The 20,679-nt window shown below is 34.5% G+C and overlaps 1 protein-coding gene across 4 annotated transcripts in view; it reads left to right on the forward strand.

The window, feature by feature from the left end:
• Window positions 1–20,679, forward strand: part of LOC150103934 (formin-binding protein 1-like) — a 405,525-nt gene that overhangs the window by 84,318 nt on the left and 300,528 nt on the right. For all 4 annotated transcript variants that reach the window (XM_090396622.1, XM_090396623.1, XM_090396625.1 and 1 more), the window contains exon 3: window positions 18,639–18,689. In XM_090396622.1, the coding sequence (XP_090252748.1) occupies window positions 18,639–18,689 (51 nt within the window). The remainder of the gene's footprint in view (window positions 1–18,638; window positions 18,690–20,679) is intronic.

A 20,679-nucleotide genomic window follows, 5' to 3' on the forward strand; every position in this document is an offset into this window, starting at 1 on the left:
TCAAATGGCATTCAAGCTTTGGTCTATTGGATGTTAACTTCTACCCTTCCCTGCTCTTGCCTCTTTCTCATCCTAATGGAGTGAATGCCATTATTTCACCTCGGTCACCAAAGCATCTTCCTAGGCACAAAGAGTATAACTAAGCATATGCTTGTAGTCACACTAGCAGCTGGAAGGCAGATGCAAACTGAGTAAGAAAGACAGGGTCCTACAGTCCTAACTAGTGCTCATAAGGATGTGCAGTGATGGAAACTCTCTAACATTCTCAAAATAAGTCTCCCATATTTTAGGTGTTGGATCGTGTTTCCTAGTTTTTGGATCCGCCATCTTGTTGTAAGGTTGTTCTTAATAAAATCGATTAATTGCTGGTTGATTACTAATCTCAATATAGGGAAATTTATATTTATACTGCGCCACCTTATATTTAGATTAGCCTATGCAAATAGTAGAATCAATCTTCAATTAATTTAGCAGTCTCATTAAACATATAGGCTGAATTTAATATTTTACACTTAAGGCTCCCGCAAGATCTGAACTTTTTATGAACGGTGCAATGAAAAGGAATCAGGCACACACAATATTGAAATCAATAAAACCAAACATTTAATACAAGGTTATATGACAAGTACATACATTTTAACTCCGAAAATAAGATAATACAAATAACTTAGTTCTTCAGGTCAAAAACATTCACATAGAATCAAACATATCTTCAGATACTAAATTCATAGTTCTCCTAATAATACAATTGTTCACAGAGTTCAATACTTCAGAATTTCTAAGTAAATAAATTTTACTGGTATCACTCAGTTGCACTCTATAATTTAACACTTAGTCAGCAAGCACTTATTATATTATTAATGGCGGCAGTTATTACTTCAAGGGGAATTACTTTCAAGCTTCTAACTTCGGCTAAACTCAGCAAAATGCCACAGTAAATGTTAAGATATTTCAGACCGAGCTATCACTTAAATCTTCACACTGAACTAAAATAAAATAGGACTGTTCTTACCGGGTTAAATCCATAGCACATCAGATTCAACGTGAGCACATTTCAAAACTATATTCACTTATTACTTTGATGCAACACTATTCAAAAGAATTCTTCACGGAGATAACTGAATTATTATTTATCACGCTACACAAATCTTGACGGACTTGCTATAAGGCAGAATAATTATTCCATGTTTACTACTGTATAACAAGTTGAGCTTTGCACAATCCTTCTTCAAAGCGATATAGGAATATGTAGTAATTCTAGAACTTTGTGGAATTATTCCGATTGCCTATTAATCTTCCGGTCTTTTGTTAATCCTATTACGGCACTAAAATTCCTATTACTGCCACCGCTGACTTTACTCTCAGCTGCCTATAAGTTTTCTCCTCGTCTCCATAGTGTTCTGAATGCTCCTGCCCTTGAGTGTCCTTGTTTACTTTCACCTTCCGTTCATATACCTTCCTTCTTCCCACCTCAACTTATTCTCTGGTCTAACTCATTTTAATTCTTGCTTCCAATTACCACAGCTCACGCCTTAAGCTCGCGCTTTTTATTTTATTTCTGTCTCCATGGCAACGAACAAAACGTAAACATAAGCATTACATAAGATTATACTTTTACACATAGTAATGAAAAATAATAATAAATATTATAGTTACTTGATTCTTCCTTCACTTTCATTTACAAATATAATAAATAAAACATATATTACAGTTCACATAAGGCACATAAAAGTTGCATACATAGAATATCTTATAATATTACTGAAGGAATATAGCAATAAAATAAATGGTATTTACTACAGAGTCCTTTCATTAGTATGACATATATTAAAATTATATAATTAAATAATAACAGATAAAATTCAAGGAAAATACACGAATAATAAATCTTAAGCAAGAGACTAACAAATAATATTTAAACAAGTCTTGCTTAGGATATGGTAGATTATGTTAAATGTGAATGAAGAATAAAAACATACAAAATAATTTCATTCACAGTTTAACATAGGTAAGGTGAGGCAGCTCACCTTACCTATGTGATGGAGCCTGTAGTGCTGTGGCAGATCCTAGGAATAATCTCTCCAATTTATATCTGTTCTAATATAAAATGGATTTTTTTCCTCCCATTGGATCTAGTGGTTTGTATCAATAGCATTTTCTACTATGGAGTGGCTGTAGCATAGATAATAGACAGTTTCTGTGTTCCTCAAGACAGATGTGTTGACTGTTCTTCCTTATTGTCCAAAATAGGAATGTTTGCAGGAACAAGGGATGCTGTAAACCCCAGGATGGACTAGATGATGGAGAGGATCTTTTGTTGAGTGGATAAGGGTAGCTAATTGCTGATATGGTTTGAATGTTGTCTGTATGTTATACTTTTTTAAAACTTGCAAGATTTTTTCTGAATAGCAATTCGTTTTTTTTTTTTGTGTTCTGGATTTTGGGGTAGAGTTGTATTTGGAGGATTTGGATAGTATTTTATTGATTTTGTCATGGGGAAGGCCATTAGCTAAATAGTTGTCATGGACGATGTGATTGTGTGATTGATTTCTGTGGATAGACTAGTGTGGGCCAAGTCTATTCACAGAAATCAAAGCTATTACAAAAACTGATGAAAGAAGATCTAGACAATGTCTCCAGTGATCTCACAATATATGTAGATGTACCCTTGACAAGTTTGACTCCCTTGTGTAGAAGCCAAAACCTGTCAAGATTTATCCTGCCACAAACCAATGAGTGATGAACATATCTGGACACTCCTTCAGAAACTTCCTAAAAAAAAATCCATATATAATTTCCTTCATAACATTAAGAGAAAAACTTGCCTGCCCTTTCAAGTGATGATGCTAATAAACTCCGACTAGAAATTTCCTCTATGCTATTTAAAGCCAAACTTCCAACCCCAAACATGTCTCCAGCCAAAATCAAGGTGCAAAATCCTTGACCTGCAACAGCTCTTCATCACAAAAAAAGTGGAAGTTGTAGTAATAATGGACATAGTGTATAACAGGAAAATTTCCCTTCTTTTACAAATAAGATCAAACTTTGTACCAAGAGATTATTCAAGACCATACTAATAGCCAAACCTCCATACTAATAGCCAAACTGAATTTTCTATTTAGAAAAGTGGTCAGCTGGGACAAAGACACTATCAAAAAACTGAAGATCCATTTTGGAAGAACCTCTGTCTATGCAAAATGTGCTACAAAGGAGTGTCCTTTTTTGTTGGCATCCTTAGTCAATTGTATAGATAGTCCCACCTATTGCCTGGCTCAAATTCCTTACAGGCCACTAATCTGCTGAAAAATCCATCAGTATTCCTTATAGAAATTAAAAACCTTTTCCTAAAGCCTACAGACATCATGTTCAGTTTCGATATTCAAATCCTATTCTACCAGTTTACCTCTTTCTGACACTTTCCAGCTGCTATCACAGGAGTTTCTTCCAGATTATTTTCTTCCTTATTTTTTACATAGTTTGGAAAGAAACCCTGCTCTACAGACCAAACATGGAACTTTTTCAAGCCACTTCAGACCTCCAGTAAGCTGTATAGTGGTGTCACACTGGGATAAAATTCATCCTATTGTTTGCCACCTAAAAAAATTATTATTTTTAAGATTTAGGATTGAAATAAGAATATAATTTCTTCATCATCATCATCAAATTCCTGCCATGTACCCTCAAGGGGTGTACAGGATATGATAGTACTACATGAAAAAATTACATCATTACTAACTTCCTATCTACAATTTTCCTCCAAATCAATCTGTTACTTGTCAAGACTCCAACATTATCAGATTTTATATTTCTATCATCTAAGGCACTTTGTACCATATCAATCCACCTATATCTTGGTCTTCCTCTGGGTCTTTTTGCTGCCAACCTGGCAGAGAACACTTGTTTTGTTAATCTTTCCTTGCCCATTCTGTTTAAGTGACCATACCACCTGAGATTAGCTCTGCTAACGCATTCCTGGATGCTGACAATGTCAAGTTCTTTCCTAATATCCTCATTTTTAATATGATATTGCCATTGATACCATCTGTTCATGCCTCTAATCGTTCTCAGGACTCTCATATCTGCGGTCTCTAGTCTTTGGTCAAGTGTTTTACTTCTGACCCAGCTCTCAGATCCATAAGTTAAAATCAGTTTGAACACTTTCTTGTATACAGCTAATTTAGTGTTCTGACTAATTTCTCTCTTATTCCATATGAATTTATTCAGTTGACTTCCCACCATACCAGCTTTGCTGATTCTGTTGTCTATTTCTATATTTAATTTACCATCTTCAGTAAAAATCTTGCCTAAGTAGCTGAAATGTTTTACTTGTTCCACAGGTTCTCCATTCACAACACAGTTGACATTTTCAATGATTCTGCCTATTTTCACTGTCTTTATCTTTTTATTGCTGACCTTCATACCATATCTATTACAACAGTTATTCAATTTAGTCAGAGAATCTTGCAGACTTGTAGTGGACTTATTTAGAAGTATAACATCATCCGCATAAAGCAAAGTGCTGACATTAACATCTCCAATTCTGATATCATGTTTAATACCACTTTCCTTCATAATGTGATCCATATAGATAATGAATAACAGAGGGGATAATGTACATCCTTGTCTCACACCAGATTTAACATTAAACCATCTTCCTGTACTTCCTTCAATTCTTCTAACTGCTGACTTACAACTCAAGTAAAGACTAAGTATTGCTTGATATAATGCCCCATTGACACCATATAACTGTAGTGTATTGAATAGCTTCTCTCTTGGCACCTTGTCATATGCCTTTTCCAGATCGACAAAACTTAAATACAGATCTTTGTTATATTCCCATGCTTTCTCAACTATTTGTCGTAAAGTGAATATCTGATCCTGACAGCCTCTATTTGGCCTAATCCAGCTTGTTCTTCACCCAGCTTTTCTTCCACAATTCGTCTCAATCATTTCTCAAGTATACTTGCATTGATCTTGCCAGGAACACTTAGTAGGGAAATACCTCTGTAATTCTCACATTCAATTTTATTTCCCTTTTTATATATGGGTACTATGAGAGCTCTACTCCAATCATCGGGAATTCGTCCCTCTGTCCAGGCTTTCTGAACTATGCAGTGCAGCCACTGTAAGACTTTTATATCACCATACTTCAGCATTTCTGGTCGAATATCATCCACTCCTGTTGCCTTTCCACATTTTAAACCTTTGATGGCTTTTTCTACTTCAAGTATGGATATGTATTCCTGACTGCATGCCTGGTCAGTGTTTTTTACCACTATGCTGTCATCACTGCTTATTTCATTTAGCAGTTTTTCAAAGTAATTACTCCATACTTCAAGGGTATCTTTTTCTTCCGTTTTCATGTAACCTTTAGCATCTCTAACTCCTTTTACAGCACTCTTTCCTCCATTCCTAAGTTTCTTCAACAACCTCCAGAATATTTTGCTGCCTTCTTGATATTTATTTTCTATATTCTTGCCAAAGTCCTCCCATGACTTTTGTTTAGCTAGTTTTACACAGTGTTTTGCATTCTTGCATTTGTCTCTGTCTTCTCTAAGAGCACTTATTTGCCAGGAACTTTTGATATGCTTTCTTCTTTTCCTTCACTGCCTCTTTAACTTCCTGTGTCCACCATGGAGTTCTAATTTTTCTATCCTTGCAGACAACTTCACCACATGCCTGTCTAGCTGTCTATTATAATTTGATTTCTTTCATGGCACCCTTATTCTCCTCAATCAACCTTCCTTTTGGGTATGCTATGTGGATGAAGTTTTCATTATCTGGCCTGAACCTGAAACACCATCTCTACCTACCTTCCTAACCAAGATTAACAATCAGCACCCACACATCGATTCATTATGGGGAAAGAAAAAGATGGAAAATTTGCCTTCCTGGAAATTCTCCTTTTTCATATTCCATCTTGAGTACTTATATCTGTTCATTGGAAAACTGCCTTCACATGCTGTAACATACTACAAGATTCAGCCCATCATCCATTCCAAAAAATTGACATCATTAAATTCCTTCTTACAGAGCACATGTTGTCTGCATCAATCTTCAGAATTTCTAACTAGAATTTGATGCCACCTAAAGCATCATGCTACAGAATGGCTTCACTTCAAAGAAGATTAAATGCATCTATGTGCTAGGAACTCTGAACTCATATAGTGAGTCCCAAATTCATACATTGCAGGTATCTCTAAAGGAGTTGTGAAGATCCTGAAAAGATAAAGTTTAGTCCCTGCATTATTCCTTATAAATAAAATTTACTCTGGTTATCCTCTCAAAAGATAAATAGGCCCCTCTTTTCCTCCTTCTCTCATACTTTGGACAAATGGGGCATTCAATCAAAAAATAACTGCAGGAACACCAGTTGTACATCAATCACAATAAGCCTGAAAAATCTTGTCTGGCACAGCACTTATTGGATCCTCTGGTCCACTACAAATCTGTTATTACTTCGGTATCAGTTTGAATTGAGCAGTTGTTCAAAGAGAGTGCTGAAGTACTTTTACACTGCCCAAACTTTAATTTATGCAACTGTCTATCCACGACATAATTGGGGTGACAGAAACAAAAAAGACAAAAACTGGTGAGATCTTTCTGAGCAATAAATACAAAATGTTATATTCAGGCAGTGACAATCATGGAAAACAAGGAGTAGCGATAGTATTCAACACTAAATACAAGGCTAATCTTCTTGAATGGCAGGCAGTCTCAAGTAGAGTGATGTGGGCAAATATGAGAATGGGGAACTGGACAATGAGACTTATTTGTGCCACAGAAAGTTCTACTAAGGTGGAAGTGGAGGAATTTTTTCATGCTTTAGAGAAAGCATCTGACACAATGAAAGGTTGGTCCTTGTTGGAGATCTAAATAGCAGAGTGGGAAATGATTGTCAGACATACAAAAATATTTTGGGAAAATTTGGAGAAAAGAGCAAAGCTAATAATAATGGCAAATATCTCTTGAATTTCTGCTCAGGACATGGACTGGTTATTACTAACACCATGTTCCAACATAAAAATGTGCACAAATTCACATAGAGAGAAGAGGCAAGGAATAAGAAAAGTCTCATTGACTATGTTATTGTTGATAGTGATGTTTTCTCCCCGGTGCAGGACACCAGAATGTACAAAGGATTTGAAATTGGAAGTGATTACTATTTAGTCTTGAGCAGGATAAAATTGAATTTCATATTGAAAAGAATAACATGTAAGAAAGTTTTAAAGCGAATAAAAGTTGAGCAGCTGTCAGATGTGAACTGTAGACTAAAATACACAAAAATTATTGAAGAAAAAATGAAAGAGTTTGAGAACAGCAACCAAACCTTGGAGATTCAGTGACAAGCCTTGAAGAAAACACTGATTGATTCAGAAAGAGAGGCATGTGATGAGGTTGTCTATAAGGATAGAAAAATCAGAACTCCATGGTGGACACAGGAAGTTAAAGAGGCAGTGAAGGAAAAGAAGAAAGCATATCAAAAGTTCCTGGCAAATAAGTCAGCTTGTGCTCTTAGAGAATACAGAGACAAATGTAAGAAAGCTAAACACTGTGTAAAACTATCTAAAGAAAAATAATGGGGAGGACTTTGGCAAGAACATAGAAAATAAATATCAAGAAGGTGGTAGGATATTCTGGAGGTTGTCGAAGAAGCTTAGAAATGGAGGAAAGGGTGTTGTAAAAGGAATTAGAGATAATAAAGGTGGCATGAAAATGGGTGAAAAAGATATCCTCGAAATATGTAGTAATTACTTCGAAAAATTGCTAAATGAAACAAGCAGTGATGACAGCACACTGGTAAAAAACACTGATCAGGCATGCATTAAGTAATACATATCCATACTTGAAGTAGAAAAAAAAAGCCATCGAAGGCCTGAAATGTGGAAAGGCAGTAGATATTCGGCCAGAAATGCTGAAGTATGGTGGTATAAAAGTCTTACAGTGGCTGCACTGCATAGTTCAGAAAGCCTGGACAGAGGGACGAATTTCTGATGATTGGAGTAGAGCTCTCATGGTACCCATATATAAAAAGGGAAATAAAACTGAATGTGAGAATTACAGAGGCATTTCATTACTGAGTGTTCCTGTTAAGATATATGTAAGTATACTTGAGAAACGGTTGAGAAGAATTGTGGAAGAAAAGCTTGGTGAAGAACAAGCTGGATTCAGTCCAAATAGAGGTTGTCAGGATCAGATATTCACTTTACGATAAATAGTTGAGAAAGCATGGGAATATAACAAAGATCTATACTTAAGTTTTGTCAATCTGGAAAAGGCATATGACAAGGTGCCAAGAGAGAAGCTATTCAAAATGCTACAGTTATACTAAATTGAATAACTGTTGTAATAGATATGGTATGAAGGTCAGCAATAAAAAGACAAAAACAATGAAAATAATCAGAATCGTTGAAAATATCAACTGCATTTTGAACGGAGAACCTGTGGAACAAGTAAAACATTTCGGCTACTTAGGCACGAATTTTAGTGAAGATGGTAAATTAAATATGGAAATAGACAACAGAATCAACAAAGCTTGTATGGTAGGAAGTCAATTGAATAAATTCATATGGAATAAGAGAGAAATTAGTCGGAACACTAAATTAGCTGTATACAAGAAAGTGTTCAAACATTTTAACTTATGGATATGAGAGCTGAGTCAGAAGTGAAACACTTGACCAAAGACTAGAGACCGCAGATATGAGAGTCATGAGAAAGATTAGCAGCATGAACAGTAGGCATCAATGGCAATATCATATTAAAAACGAGGATATTAGGAAAGAACTTGACATTGTCAGCATCCAGGAATCATTAGCAGGCTAATCTCAGGTGGTATGGTCACTTAAATAGAACTGGCGAGGAAATATTAGCACAACAAGTGTTCTCTGCCAGGTTGGCAGGAAAACGACCCAGAGGAAGACCAAGATATAGGTGGATTGATATGGTACAAAGTGCCTTAGACAATAGAAATATAAGATCTGATGATGTTTTAGTTTTGGCAAGTAACAGACTGATTTGGAGGAAAATTGTAGTTAGTAATGATGGTAATTTTTCATGTAGTACTATCATATCCTGTACACCCCCTTGACGGTACATTGCAGGAATTTGATGATGATGATGATGATGTCTGTCTATTGCAGAAATTTTATTTTATTTTATTGTATTGTATTTATTTTTTTTTTTCATGTCAGTTTAATTTTAATTAAATGTAATTTTTTTGAATTTATTAATTTATTGTATTTATTTATCTTCATTATTTATTTTCAGTCTTAATTTCATTTTATTTTATAACCAGCTATTGTGGCAGCACTTCAACATGTGGCCCAATCTGTATTAAAAAAAAAGGAATAACATTCTATTGTTCTTGCTTCACCTTGTTAATGGGATTTTGCAGTGATGATGTCTTGTTGGTCAAACTATTCGCAATAGTAAAATTATTATTCATTCTTGTGAATGTGTATTTCCAATAATGTTTGTAAAGTACATTTCCATATAGTTAAATGAGATTTTCAGTCCGAACTAGAGTCCATTTTGCTTATATTTCTTCCAATTGAAATGAAAATTCATTAAGTTACTGATATATTTGATCACTCAATACTCTAAACATCAGATATGAACTAAAACTTGTTCAGTCTTCCTGAATGGTCACTCAGTAACACATTACTGGCAACTGTTTCACTGAGTTATGAATTGTGATCAATTTGTAGTATGAGGTGGATATTCAGTTAGGCATAATGCAAATTCTGTGTGCTTTGTTAATTTTTTTTTCCTCTTTTAAATTCTGTAAAATCTCCATTTTGATTCTTGATAATTCTTTTTACAGTTAACATAAGTGTTTCTCTTATCAAAGTTGAATTTTTACCAAACGAAACTTCATGATTGTTGTGAACTGCATTTCACTTAAAATTTTAATTCACTTAATTTTTTATGGATCTCCACATGTATACATGTAGTTTGCTAAAGTAAATAACTTGATTAACAATGTTACAGCTAAATTTCTGATATGTTACTTATGTGATATTAGTTAGGAAATAGATCCTGACTAATTCTGTATTGCCTGTGCATGTACATTTTATTCAGCTTAACTGAACAAGTTACACATTCCCATCCTTCAATTATATATCCTGATTTATGCTCAAGTGTAGACCCACACTTTGCTGTGCAGGCATTTCAATCCTTATTCCAGGAGTGGCCTATGTCTGTAGATGTGTTCATGGGGCTGGTTTGCCTGTTCTGAGGGACGAAAAACCCGAGTTTCTGGATGAAAAAACTGTCTACCTCCTTATAAGACTGGCTAACTCACCTTTAGTTGAAAGAGACTAGATAAAGGTTCCTCATGTCGGTGACTGGAATTGAACCCAGGTCTTTCTCACCAAAGGACTTCGTCTATACTGACTGAGCCATGGAGGCTCTAATTATATATCATCATCCTCCACTGCTGGATGAAGGCCTTTCCAAGATTACTCCAAAACTGTCTGTCCATGGCTCTCCTTTCCCATGTCACTCCTGCAAATCTGACGATATCATCAATCCACCATGATTTAGATCGGTGTCATAGTCGTTTTTCTTCTCATGGAATTCAATCCAGTACTTCTTTTGTCCATCGTTGATCTTGTCTTCGAGCAATATGCCAAGTTCACTGCTACTGAAGATGTTTCACTCTCCTATGATGTCAGAGATTTTGGTTTGATTTCTTATCCATGCATTCCTTTTTTGATCCAATCTTGGGATACCAAGCATACTTTTTTTCCATACTAAATTGTGTTGTTATTAATTTTTGAATTTCCTTTGCATTCAGTGTCCATGTTTCACAGCCATATGTCAGTATAGGAAGAATACATTTGTTTAAAACTTTTCTCTTCAATCATAATGGTAGTTGGCTTTTGAATATTGAACGTAATTTTCCAAATGCTTTCCACCCAAGCATCGTGCGCCTTTTAATTTTGTCCATGATATTTTGTTCCATTGATATCTGTTGTCCTAAGTATATGTATTGATCTACTTGTTTAATTTCCTCATTATTGATATTTATTATTTCTGGTTGAACATAACTTGGGTCTTCTTTAGGTTTATCTTTAGGTCAGCTATTTTGCTAGCAATTTGAAGTTTATGGATATGAGTCTGTAATTCATGCGTAGTTGAAGTAAAGATAATTATGTCATCCACAAAGCGTAGATGGCTTAAATATTATCCATTTATTTTCAGACCTTTCCCTTCCCCGTCTTATACTATTTCCAGAGTAAAGAGTTTTCCATTGAAATGAATTGCTGCTGTGTCATTGGTGTATGCTGATTTGATGGTCCTGATGTGTGGCTCCTCCACTTGTAGTTTCATAATGCTTTTAAGTATTGCACAAGTTTATACTGAATCAAAGGCTTTCTCATAATCAATAAAACCAATACAATGGTAACTGATATTCATCACACCGTTCAATAATCTGTTGTACAACTTGAATATGGTACATTGTTCTAAAGCCATTTTGAATGCTTGCCTGTTCTTTTGGTTGTGCTAGGTCTAGAGTCATACATAGCCTATGAGCCTAAGACTTTTTGTAAACCACTGATAGTAGCACTGATGGGTCAGTTGTTCATCAAGTCTTCTTCCTCACCTTTTTTATGTATCAGAATTAGGGTAGCCTTCTTCTATGTTCTTGGTACATTATTTTTCATCAGACATAAGGTAAATAGTTTTATTAAAGATTTTGTAGATCATTTCTCCACCTGTTTTTAGAAGTTCAGCTATAACTTCATCCTCACCTGCAGCTTTTCCATTTTGCATTTGGATGCTCACATATCTTCTGGTAGAATCTGTGGTACTTCAGCTATTTCATAGTTGTCTGCTTCTTCATTTAATTCATCATCTTGATATAATACTGAGTAAAATTCTTCAATTCTTTTTGCTATAGTATATTTATCTCTGGTTATGGTCCCATCTTGTAGTTTGACTGCAACTATCTGTTTGTTGCTGTTCATCAATTGCTGTTTGGCTTTTTTGTGGCTATGGTTGTTTTCAATTGTTTGTTGTATGAATTTACAATTGAAGTTTCTTATTTCTTCCATGATTCTAGAAAACTGTTTTCTGATCATTTTGCACAATTCAGTCTATTCAATTTTATTTTGTAGGTTATTTGATTGTTTCATTTCTCTTCGTTTCTTCATAAATTTTGTCTTGTCTCTTCTGTGCTACCAGCTATTTCAAGTGTGAGTATTGTAGAAGGTTTTGGGTAATGATATCATTACTTTCTGATGGATCAGCATTGTCATCTATAATAAGATTTTTAAATCTATCGTTTAGTTCTTGTTGGAATATATCTTTTTTAATGTTGAATTTGTGTACATCTATGGTTTACTTTGATCTTCAAAACATTTTTCTTTTTGGCAGTTTATTTGAATCTTACTGCATACCATAAGATGGTCACTTCCAATGTTGAAGATGGTTATAACAGAACAGTCTTGAAAGATGATTTTCTTATTGCTAAGGATAAAGTCAATTTCACTTGTTTTTCCATTTGGACTTTTCCATGTCCACTTCCTATCAGTTTTTTCTTGAAAAAATAATTCATGATATATGGTTTTCTTTTTCTGCAAATTCTATTAACCTTGCTCCTCTATCATCTCTCATGCCATATCCAAAATTTTTCTCATTGAACTTCCATCTAATTGTTGTATACCAATTCTGGGATTAAAGCCTCCCATTACAATTCTGAAATAATGTTTTGCTTTATTGTAAAGTTGAGATACATCATGATAGAAGAAGTCTTTAGTTCTTAAATTTATTCATTGGTATCTTAAAATTATATCTCTTTGAGATTTGAACAATAATACTTGCTATTCAATCAGATATACTATCATATTCTATTATGTTGTTCTTCAATTTTTTGTTTATCATGAATCCAATTCCACTGATTCTTTCCTTATCTCGGCTACTATAGTACCGAATGTCTCCGTTTTTTAATTGAAGAATTTTTTCACCATTATGTTTACCTTCACGCCATCTGATAATGTCCCATTTTAGTTGCTTTAGCTCTTCAGTTAGTTCAGCTAGCCATGCTTCACTGCTCAGAGTCCTACAGTTTAAAGTTCCAAGGTTTAGTTTCCCATTACAGCATGATCTGGTTACCCAGGAATTCTTAGCACCCTCTGCCTGCTGCTATAGGTAGTAACAATCTGGCCTCCATGGAATGAAGGCCGTTTTATTTCTGTTTGATTCATCAATATATATATATATATATATATATATATTATTGAAATTAGGATTTACTCAGGATGCATACATTTATAAAAATAGTGTGTAAAACAAGCTAAACAAAAGTCATGGGAGGACTTTAGCAAGAATATAGAAAATAAATATCAAGAAGGTGGCAAAATATTCTGGAGGTTGTTGAATGAAGAAGCTTAGGAATGGAGGAAAGAGTGCTGTAAAAGGAGTTAGAGATGATAAAGGTGACATGAAAACAGGAGAAAAAGATATCCTTGAAGTATGGAGTAATTACTTTGAAAAACTGCTAAATGAAACAAGCAGTAATGACAGCTTAGTGGTAAAAAACACTGACCAGGCATTCAGTCAGGAATACATATCCATATTTGAAGTAGAAAAAAAAAGCCATCGAAGGCCTGAAATGTGGAAAGGCAGTAGATATTCGGCCAGAAATGCTGAAGTATGGTGGTATAATAGTCTTACAGTAGCTGCACTGCATAGTTCAGAAAGCCTGGACAGAGGGACGAATTCCCGATGATTGGAGTAGAGCTCTCACAGTACCCATATATAAAAAGGGAAATAAAACTGAATGTGAGAATTACAGAGGTATTTCCCTACTAAGTGTCCCTGCAAGATCAATGCAAGTATACTTGAGAAATGATTGAGAAGAATTGTGGAAGAAAAGCTTGGTGAAGAACAAGCTGGATTCAGGCCAAATAGAGGCTGTCAGGATCAGATCTTCACTTTACGACAAATAGTCGAGAAAGCATGGAAATATAACAAAGATCTGTATTTAAGTTTTGTCGATTTGGAAAAAGCATATGACAAGGTGCCAAGAGAGAAGCTATTCAATACGCTGCAGTTATATGTGTCAATGGGGCATTATATCAAGCAATTAGATTCTTAGTCTTTATTTGAGTTGTAAGTCAGCAGTTAGAATTGAAGGAAGTACAGGAAGATGGTTTAATGTTAAATCTGGTGTGAGACAAGGATGTACATTATCCCCTCTCTTATTCATTATCTATATGGATCACATTATGAAGGAAAGTGGTATTAAACCTGATATCAAAATTGGAGATGTTAATGTCAGCTCTTTGCTTTATGCGGATGATGTTATACTTCTAAATAAATCCTACAAGTCTGCAAGATTCTCTGACTAAATTGAATAACTGTTGTAATAGATATGGTATGAAGGTCAGCAATAAAAAGATAAAGACAGTGAAAATAGGCAGAATCATTGAAAATGTCAACTGTGTTGTGAATGGAGAACCTGTGGAACAAGTAAAACATTTCAGCTACTTAGGCAAGATTTTTACTGAAGATGGTAAATTAAATATAGAAATAGACAACAGAATCAGCAAAGCTGGTATGGTGGGAAGTCAATTGAATAAATTGATATGGAATAAGAGAGAAATTAGTCAGAACACTAAATTAGCTGTATACAAGACAGTGTTCAAACCAGTTTTAACTTATGGATCTGAGAGTTGGATCAGAAGTAAAACACTTAACCAAAGACTAGAGGCTTGACCGCAGATATAAGAGTCTTGAGAAAGATTAGAGGCGTGAACAGATGGCGTCAATGGCAATATCATATTAAAAAGGAGGATATTAGGAAAGAACTTGACATTGTCAGCATCCAGGAATGCATTAGCAGAGCTAATCTCAGGTGGTATGGTCACTTAAATAGAATAGGAGAGGAAAGATTAGCAAAACAAGTGTTCTCTGCCAGGTTGGCAGGAAAACGACCCAGAGGAAGACCAAGATATAGGTGCATTGATACGGTACAAAGTGCCTTAGACGATAGAAATATAAGATCTGATAATGTTGGAGTCTTGACAAGTAACGGACTGATTTGGAGGAAAATTGTAGATAGGAAGTTAGTAATGATGTAATTTTTTCATGTAGTACTGTCATATCCTGTACACCCCTTGAGGGTACATAGCTGGAATTTGATGATGATGATGTTGTTTTAAAGAAGCTGCAAGATATTTAGACAGATTGTACGTAGGTGAGTCAATCCCTTCCACAATAGATCTTAAAGGAGTGTCAGCCTTATGGATATTAGGCAAGCCATACAACCGAGGAATGAGGGGGATGGAGAGAGAGCAGAGAGATAGTCTTGTGTGTCTAGGAAGTTCAGAAGATTGTTTGTATGGTTATGAAGTTCTCTTGTTGGGTCACTTTCTAGCCTAGAATACATATTAGAACTTAATAAGTTGTTAATCTTTGAACGGTAGTCAGCTTTGTTTAAGATTACAGTTGCATTCCCTTTATCAGCAGGTAAGATAATAAAGTCATTGTTGATACGAAGTTGGTGTATTGCTTTCCTTTCTGTTGGCGATAGATTATCTATAGAATGACGACTGTTGTTTATGGCAAAGATGGCATCGATCCTAAGTAGATTCGCAGTTTATTTTGATAATTGCGCAGCTGCCTTTTCAATTTTCATAAGAAAGAGTTCTTTAGGAATGGAGGTCGGAGAAGGAACGAAGTTAAGGCCCTTTGAGAGCACACTAAGTTCTGCAGGAGAAAGTGTGTGAGAGGATTTGTTAATCGCAACATTTTTTAAATTTTGTAAGTTGATATGGGATTGGCAAGTATGCTCCTGTTTAAGTTGGTTTAATTTTCTGATAAGAATTAATTTGTTGGAGAGTTGCGATCTGGAAGCATGTAGAGAGCTCATGTTTTTAATATCAATCCAGGGCCTGTTATCTAAAGATGAACTTAAGTTATTTTCTAAAGAATCTCTTTTGCAGAACAAAGAAGCTAATGTGGACTTAGTATCTGCAATTCTTTTATACAATAAATCAAGTTTATCCCTGTGATAGATATTATGAGCACGTTTAGTGCGAATCGATTCTTTGAAATCTAAAAACTTTGGGATGACAGAGTGAAATTTGCATCTTTTTAGAAAAACTAACCTATTAATAAAAAGTCCAATTTTTACCAGAGTTTTTTCATAATCCTTGATAAGATGTACATTAACCTCATCAGAAGGTAGATAAATATTATTGAAATTAGGATTTACTCAGGATGCATACATTTATAAAAATAAATTTAACTGACTAGAACCCGAGAAAGTATAACAAAAACCTTTAAGACATAAAAATAACAAGGTAAAAAACATGGACTTTCCAGCTTAATAAAAAGTAGAATAGTTACAGTCATATTTGAATAGGTGACTGCGTGCTACCATTGGCATGAGTTGAATGTGTGCGACAGCTAATTTTAGAATGCCAGTACTGGATTACTGCGCAATGGGAATCAGGCAAATTATAGCTTAGATTGTTGTTCAAATGTGAAGGGTCCAGAACTATTTGTTTTGATTCGATAATTCTTCTTTCAAATTCATCCTTGCATATATATAAATTAGTAGTGCGTTCCCAGTCAACTTGATGTGGCTGTTCTTCAAGGTTAGAGTTTGCCGAGAAGAGGACGTGACTGGAAAGGGCGCTCGCTCGTGTTCTCCTGTAAGAGATGTCACGTCTATGTTCCTCAAGACCAAGTGAAACAGATTTATCTGTCTGGCCAAGATAAGGTTGACCACAGTCGCACAAAACTTTATAAACACCAGGAAAATGCAGTTGGTTGTGTTTTGATTTTGGTCAACTCAGAAAAGAACGAAGTTTTGGCAGAGTAGTATAGTCGGTCTTTATGTTGAATTTCTTCAAAATCTTAGCTATTTTTGGGGTAAGAGAGCAATAATGTTCTGATGTTGGTTATTACCAACATCAGAACATTAAATTCACATCAGAACTAGAGATTAATGGCATTCTCTCCTTCTTGGGTCTAAAGATCAACAGATTACCTGACTGTCTTAAATTTTCAATTTTTTGAAAAACCACCCACACTGATAGATATTTACATAGTTCTTCTCATCACTTCCCTCCTCAGAAACTGGGTATCATCTCCACCTTTGCCCATTGAGCAAGGTCTCACTTCCACAGAAGAAGACCTTCAAACAGAGCTTAACTTCCTGAAAAACACCTTTTTAAATAATGGATATTTGTCTCGTAACATCACTAAACATTTGAGACCACGCCAACATCCTCGACAAGAAGATGATTCCAATCCTATCACTCATATACAGTTACCATTTCTCAGCTCTCTTACCCAAAAGTAGCTAAGATTTTGAAAAAATTCAACATAAAGAACGACTATACTACTCTTCCAAAACTTTGTTCTTTTCTGAGTTGAATAAAACCAAAACACAACCAACTGCATTTTCCTGGTGTTTATAAAGTTTTGTGCGAATGTGGTCGACCTTATTTTGCCCAGACAGATAAATCTGTTTCACTTGGTCTTGAGGAACGTAGACATGACCTCTTACAGTAGAACACGAGCGAGCGCCCTTTCCAGTCATGTCCTCTTCTCGGCAAACTTTAACCTTGAAGAACAGCCACATCAAGTTGACCGGGAACGCACTACTAATTTATATATTTGCAAGGATGAATTCGAAAGAAGAATTATCGAATCAAAAGAAATAGTTCTGGACCCTTCACATTTGAACAACAATGTAAGCTACAATTTGTCTGATTCCCATAACGCAGTAATCCAGTACTGGTGCTCTAAAATTAGCTGTCGCACACACATTCAACTCATGCCAACGGTAGCACGCAGTTACCTATTCAAATATGACTGTTACTATTCTACTTTTTATTAAGCTGGAAAGTCCGTGTTTTTTACCTTGTTATTTTTATGTCTTATGTTTTTTATTTCTCACCTGAAGAAGTCGGAGCACCGATGAAACTAGTCACAATGTATTAAAGGATTTTGTTATACTTTCTTGGGTTCTAGTCAGTTAAATTTATTTTTATATATATATATATATATATATATATATATATATACACACATATACAATATTGATGTGATCCTCTGTATTGAATTCAATAAAAAATTAAAAAATCATTTTAAAAAGCACTTTGATAATCACTCAGATGTTTTTGCCATGACTGTTCTCTACAAAATAATAGATTATATCTTGAGTAAAACCAATACTATGCGAGTTTGATCTGAATTAATAAGTAAATATTAATCATTCTTCTCAGTATGAAATAAATGAAATTACTCCTTATTTGCTTTGCTCTGTTAATTTCAATTTCTAAATTAAGTCATATATCTATAGTTAACTCTGATGTTGATGAACACCTTCAGTTGAGCTCAGTTTAGGAACCAGTATACTGAAACTTCATTCTCTCTCTCTCTTGCGTGCATGCGCACACACAACTTTTTCCCTTCCATAGAAGACAAGCTGACAGCAAAAATAAATAACAACAACAATAAGAAATTGAAGTCTAGAAGATTTTATTAAAATGTTAGTGGTGTGCGTAATTTGATGTGAAAGATTAAATAGGTAGTTATATATATATCTAGATGAATATTTTTTTTTAATGTGTATAAAATATCTTTCTAAAAACTCATATTATGTTGCAATCTAGGAGACTTGTAAAAAATTACCAGCCAAAGAAAAAGGAAGATGAAGATTATCAGTATGTATTTTTTATTTGTTGTTTTTAAGAACAACTAACCAAACAAAACAAAAGATTTGCAGAAACATAAAATATGTTGATGTTCATCAGCTATATATTTGTTACTGAGAAATGACAATACTGTATTCTTATTTTTTAAATAAAATTACTGACTTATTTTTCCTCTAGCAAATAATGATTCATAGTTTCACAACTTTGATTTGCCAAATGTAAAATGCCCCTGTTAATTTTTTTTTTTTAAATGCCCTTATTATTATTATACAGATCAATGGATTCTTTATCACATTAGATTTTATCTGTCTGATGTTGCTAGCGATTAAAGAATAATTGGCAGTCTATATGTTGAACTTCAGTTAAATCCAATCAGTAACTGTTTGCTTACTAGCCTGTCATCAGTTGGACCAGTTAGCAAAAATGACTGGGTTGTAGTATGAATTAATATGTGACTGGTATCCAGAAATGTTCAGGAGAATTATTATTTATTTTGACCTGTCTTATCTATATTTTGTTAACAAATTTAGATTTTCCCCCTCCTCTCTAAGATGGTCCCTTAAATTCTTTTGTGGTCAGAACTTGGATTATTTCAAATACTTGTACTTCCATTCATTGAGTGCATTTTGCAAAATGCAAAGTACCTTTATGTAGGGCTCCAGAAATCTGCTCAGAGACAAGTGGTGAGTGGATTTTTAGCCAGGTTCTAAATTCATTCAAAATATATCATTTTCTTTGCTTAATTTGCACTTTTTTCCCCTCCCCACTTTGACACATCATCTCATTCATTGTTAAGCTATTTGATCAGGGACTGTTTTATTTCCAACCAGAAGATAGCATCTTATGTAATTACGAAGGAATTAATTTAGCTAGTATCAAAATTATGTGTTAGTTATTGTTGATGTTATTAAACAAGAATTAGTTAAAAAAAAAAATCGGAGACCCCAGTAGAGTTGATTTTACAAATATTTCAAATGATGATGAACTAGTCCATTATATAAGATACATAGATAAAAATTGAAAACTGAAAGAAGCATTTGTTACTGTAATTCTGCCCCAAGTTGCAGAGTTCTTTGATACATTAGAGAGTGAAATGAACAAGTTATTCTTGCCTCAGTGGTCCATCATGCACAGCCCACTCCTTCCTTTCAGACCAGGAAACAAAGTCTGCATGTGAAGTGTCTTCATGACTATTCTATAGATGTGAATTCAACAGTCTGTATATACAATTAATGAGCTGGTTGCAAAAGTAAAGAGAGAGAGAGAGAGAGAGAGCGATGTGCCAGATCTTATATCAACACATTGTATTGCACACAATTTAATTCTGGCTGTTTTAAATTCTATCGAAGATATTCCCTTTGTTGTTGAATTTGAAACCGTAGTAAAAATTATATAGATTTTACCAGAATTAACTAAAAAGCCTGCAAGAATTGGGAAAAGTAGCAGTCACGTTACAAACAAAAATCCTGAAATATCGACATTCAGTAAGGTGGGTGTCTCTAATACAGTGGGGCACTGACTGCTCTTGTTAATAACTACTCTGCAATAACAATGCATTTGGAAAAAATAGGCATTAGAGAAGGAGATGCTGCTGCAACATCTTAAGGCTTGTTAAAGAAAATGAAAACATACAGTGGTAAACATGAAATACTAAGGCAAGTGATGTGAAGTCATACCACCTTTACCACGAGTTGCCCCAGTCCTGAAAATACTTCAGGTGCAAACTTTGTTTGCTTACACTTGGATAAAGGTTTAAACCAAGTATATAATTTCTTGGTATCTTTAATTTATACAATGGTATTCATATAATGCATGCAGAGAACAATTCCAATGTTGAACAAAAAAATCTAATAGATGAAGTAATGTATTTAAAAGCTGTCTCAAATTTATCATCATCAAATTCCTGCCATGTACCCTCAAGGGGTGTACAGGATATGACAGTACTACATGAAAAAATTACATCATTACTAACTTCCTATCTACAATTTTCCTCCAAATC

Source organism: Typopeltis vanoorti, chromosome 8 (genome assembly GCF_054136105.1).
Source record: "Typopeltis vanoorti isolate ZY-2024b chromosome 8, IOZ_Tvanoo_1.0, whole genome shotgun sequence".
Lineage (NCBI taxonomy): Eukaryota > Metazoa > Arthropoda > Arachnida > Uropygi > Thelyphonidae > Typopeltis > Typopeltis vanoorti.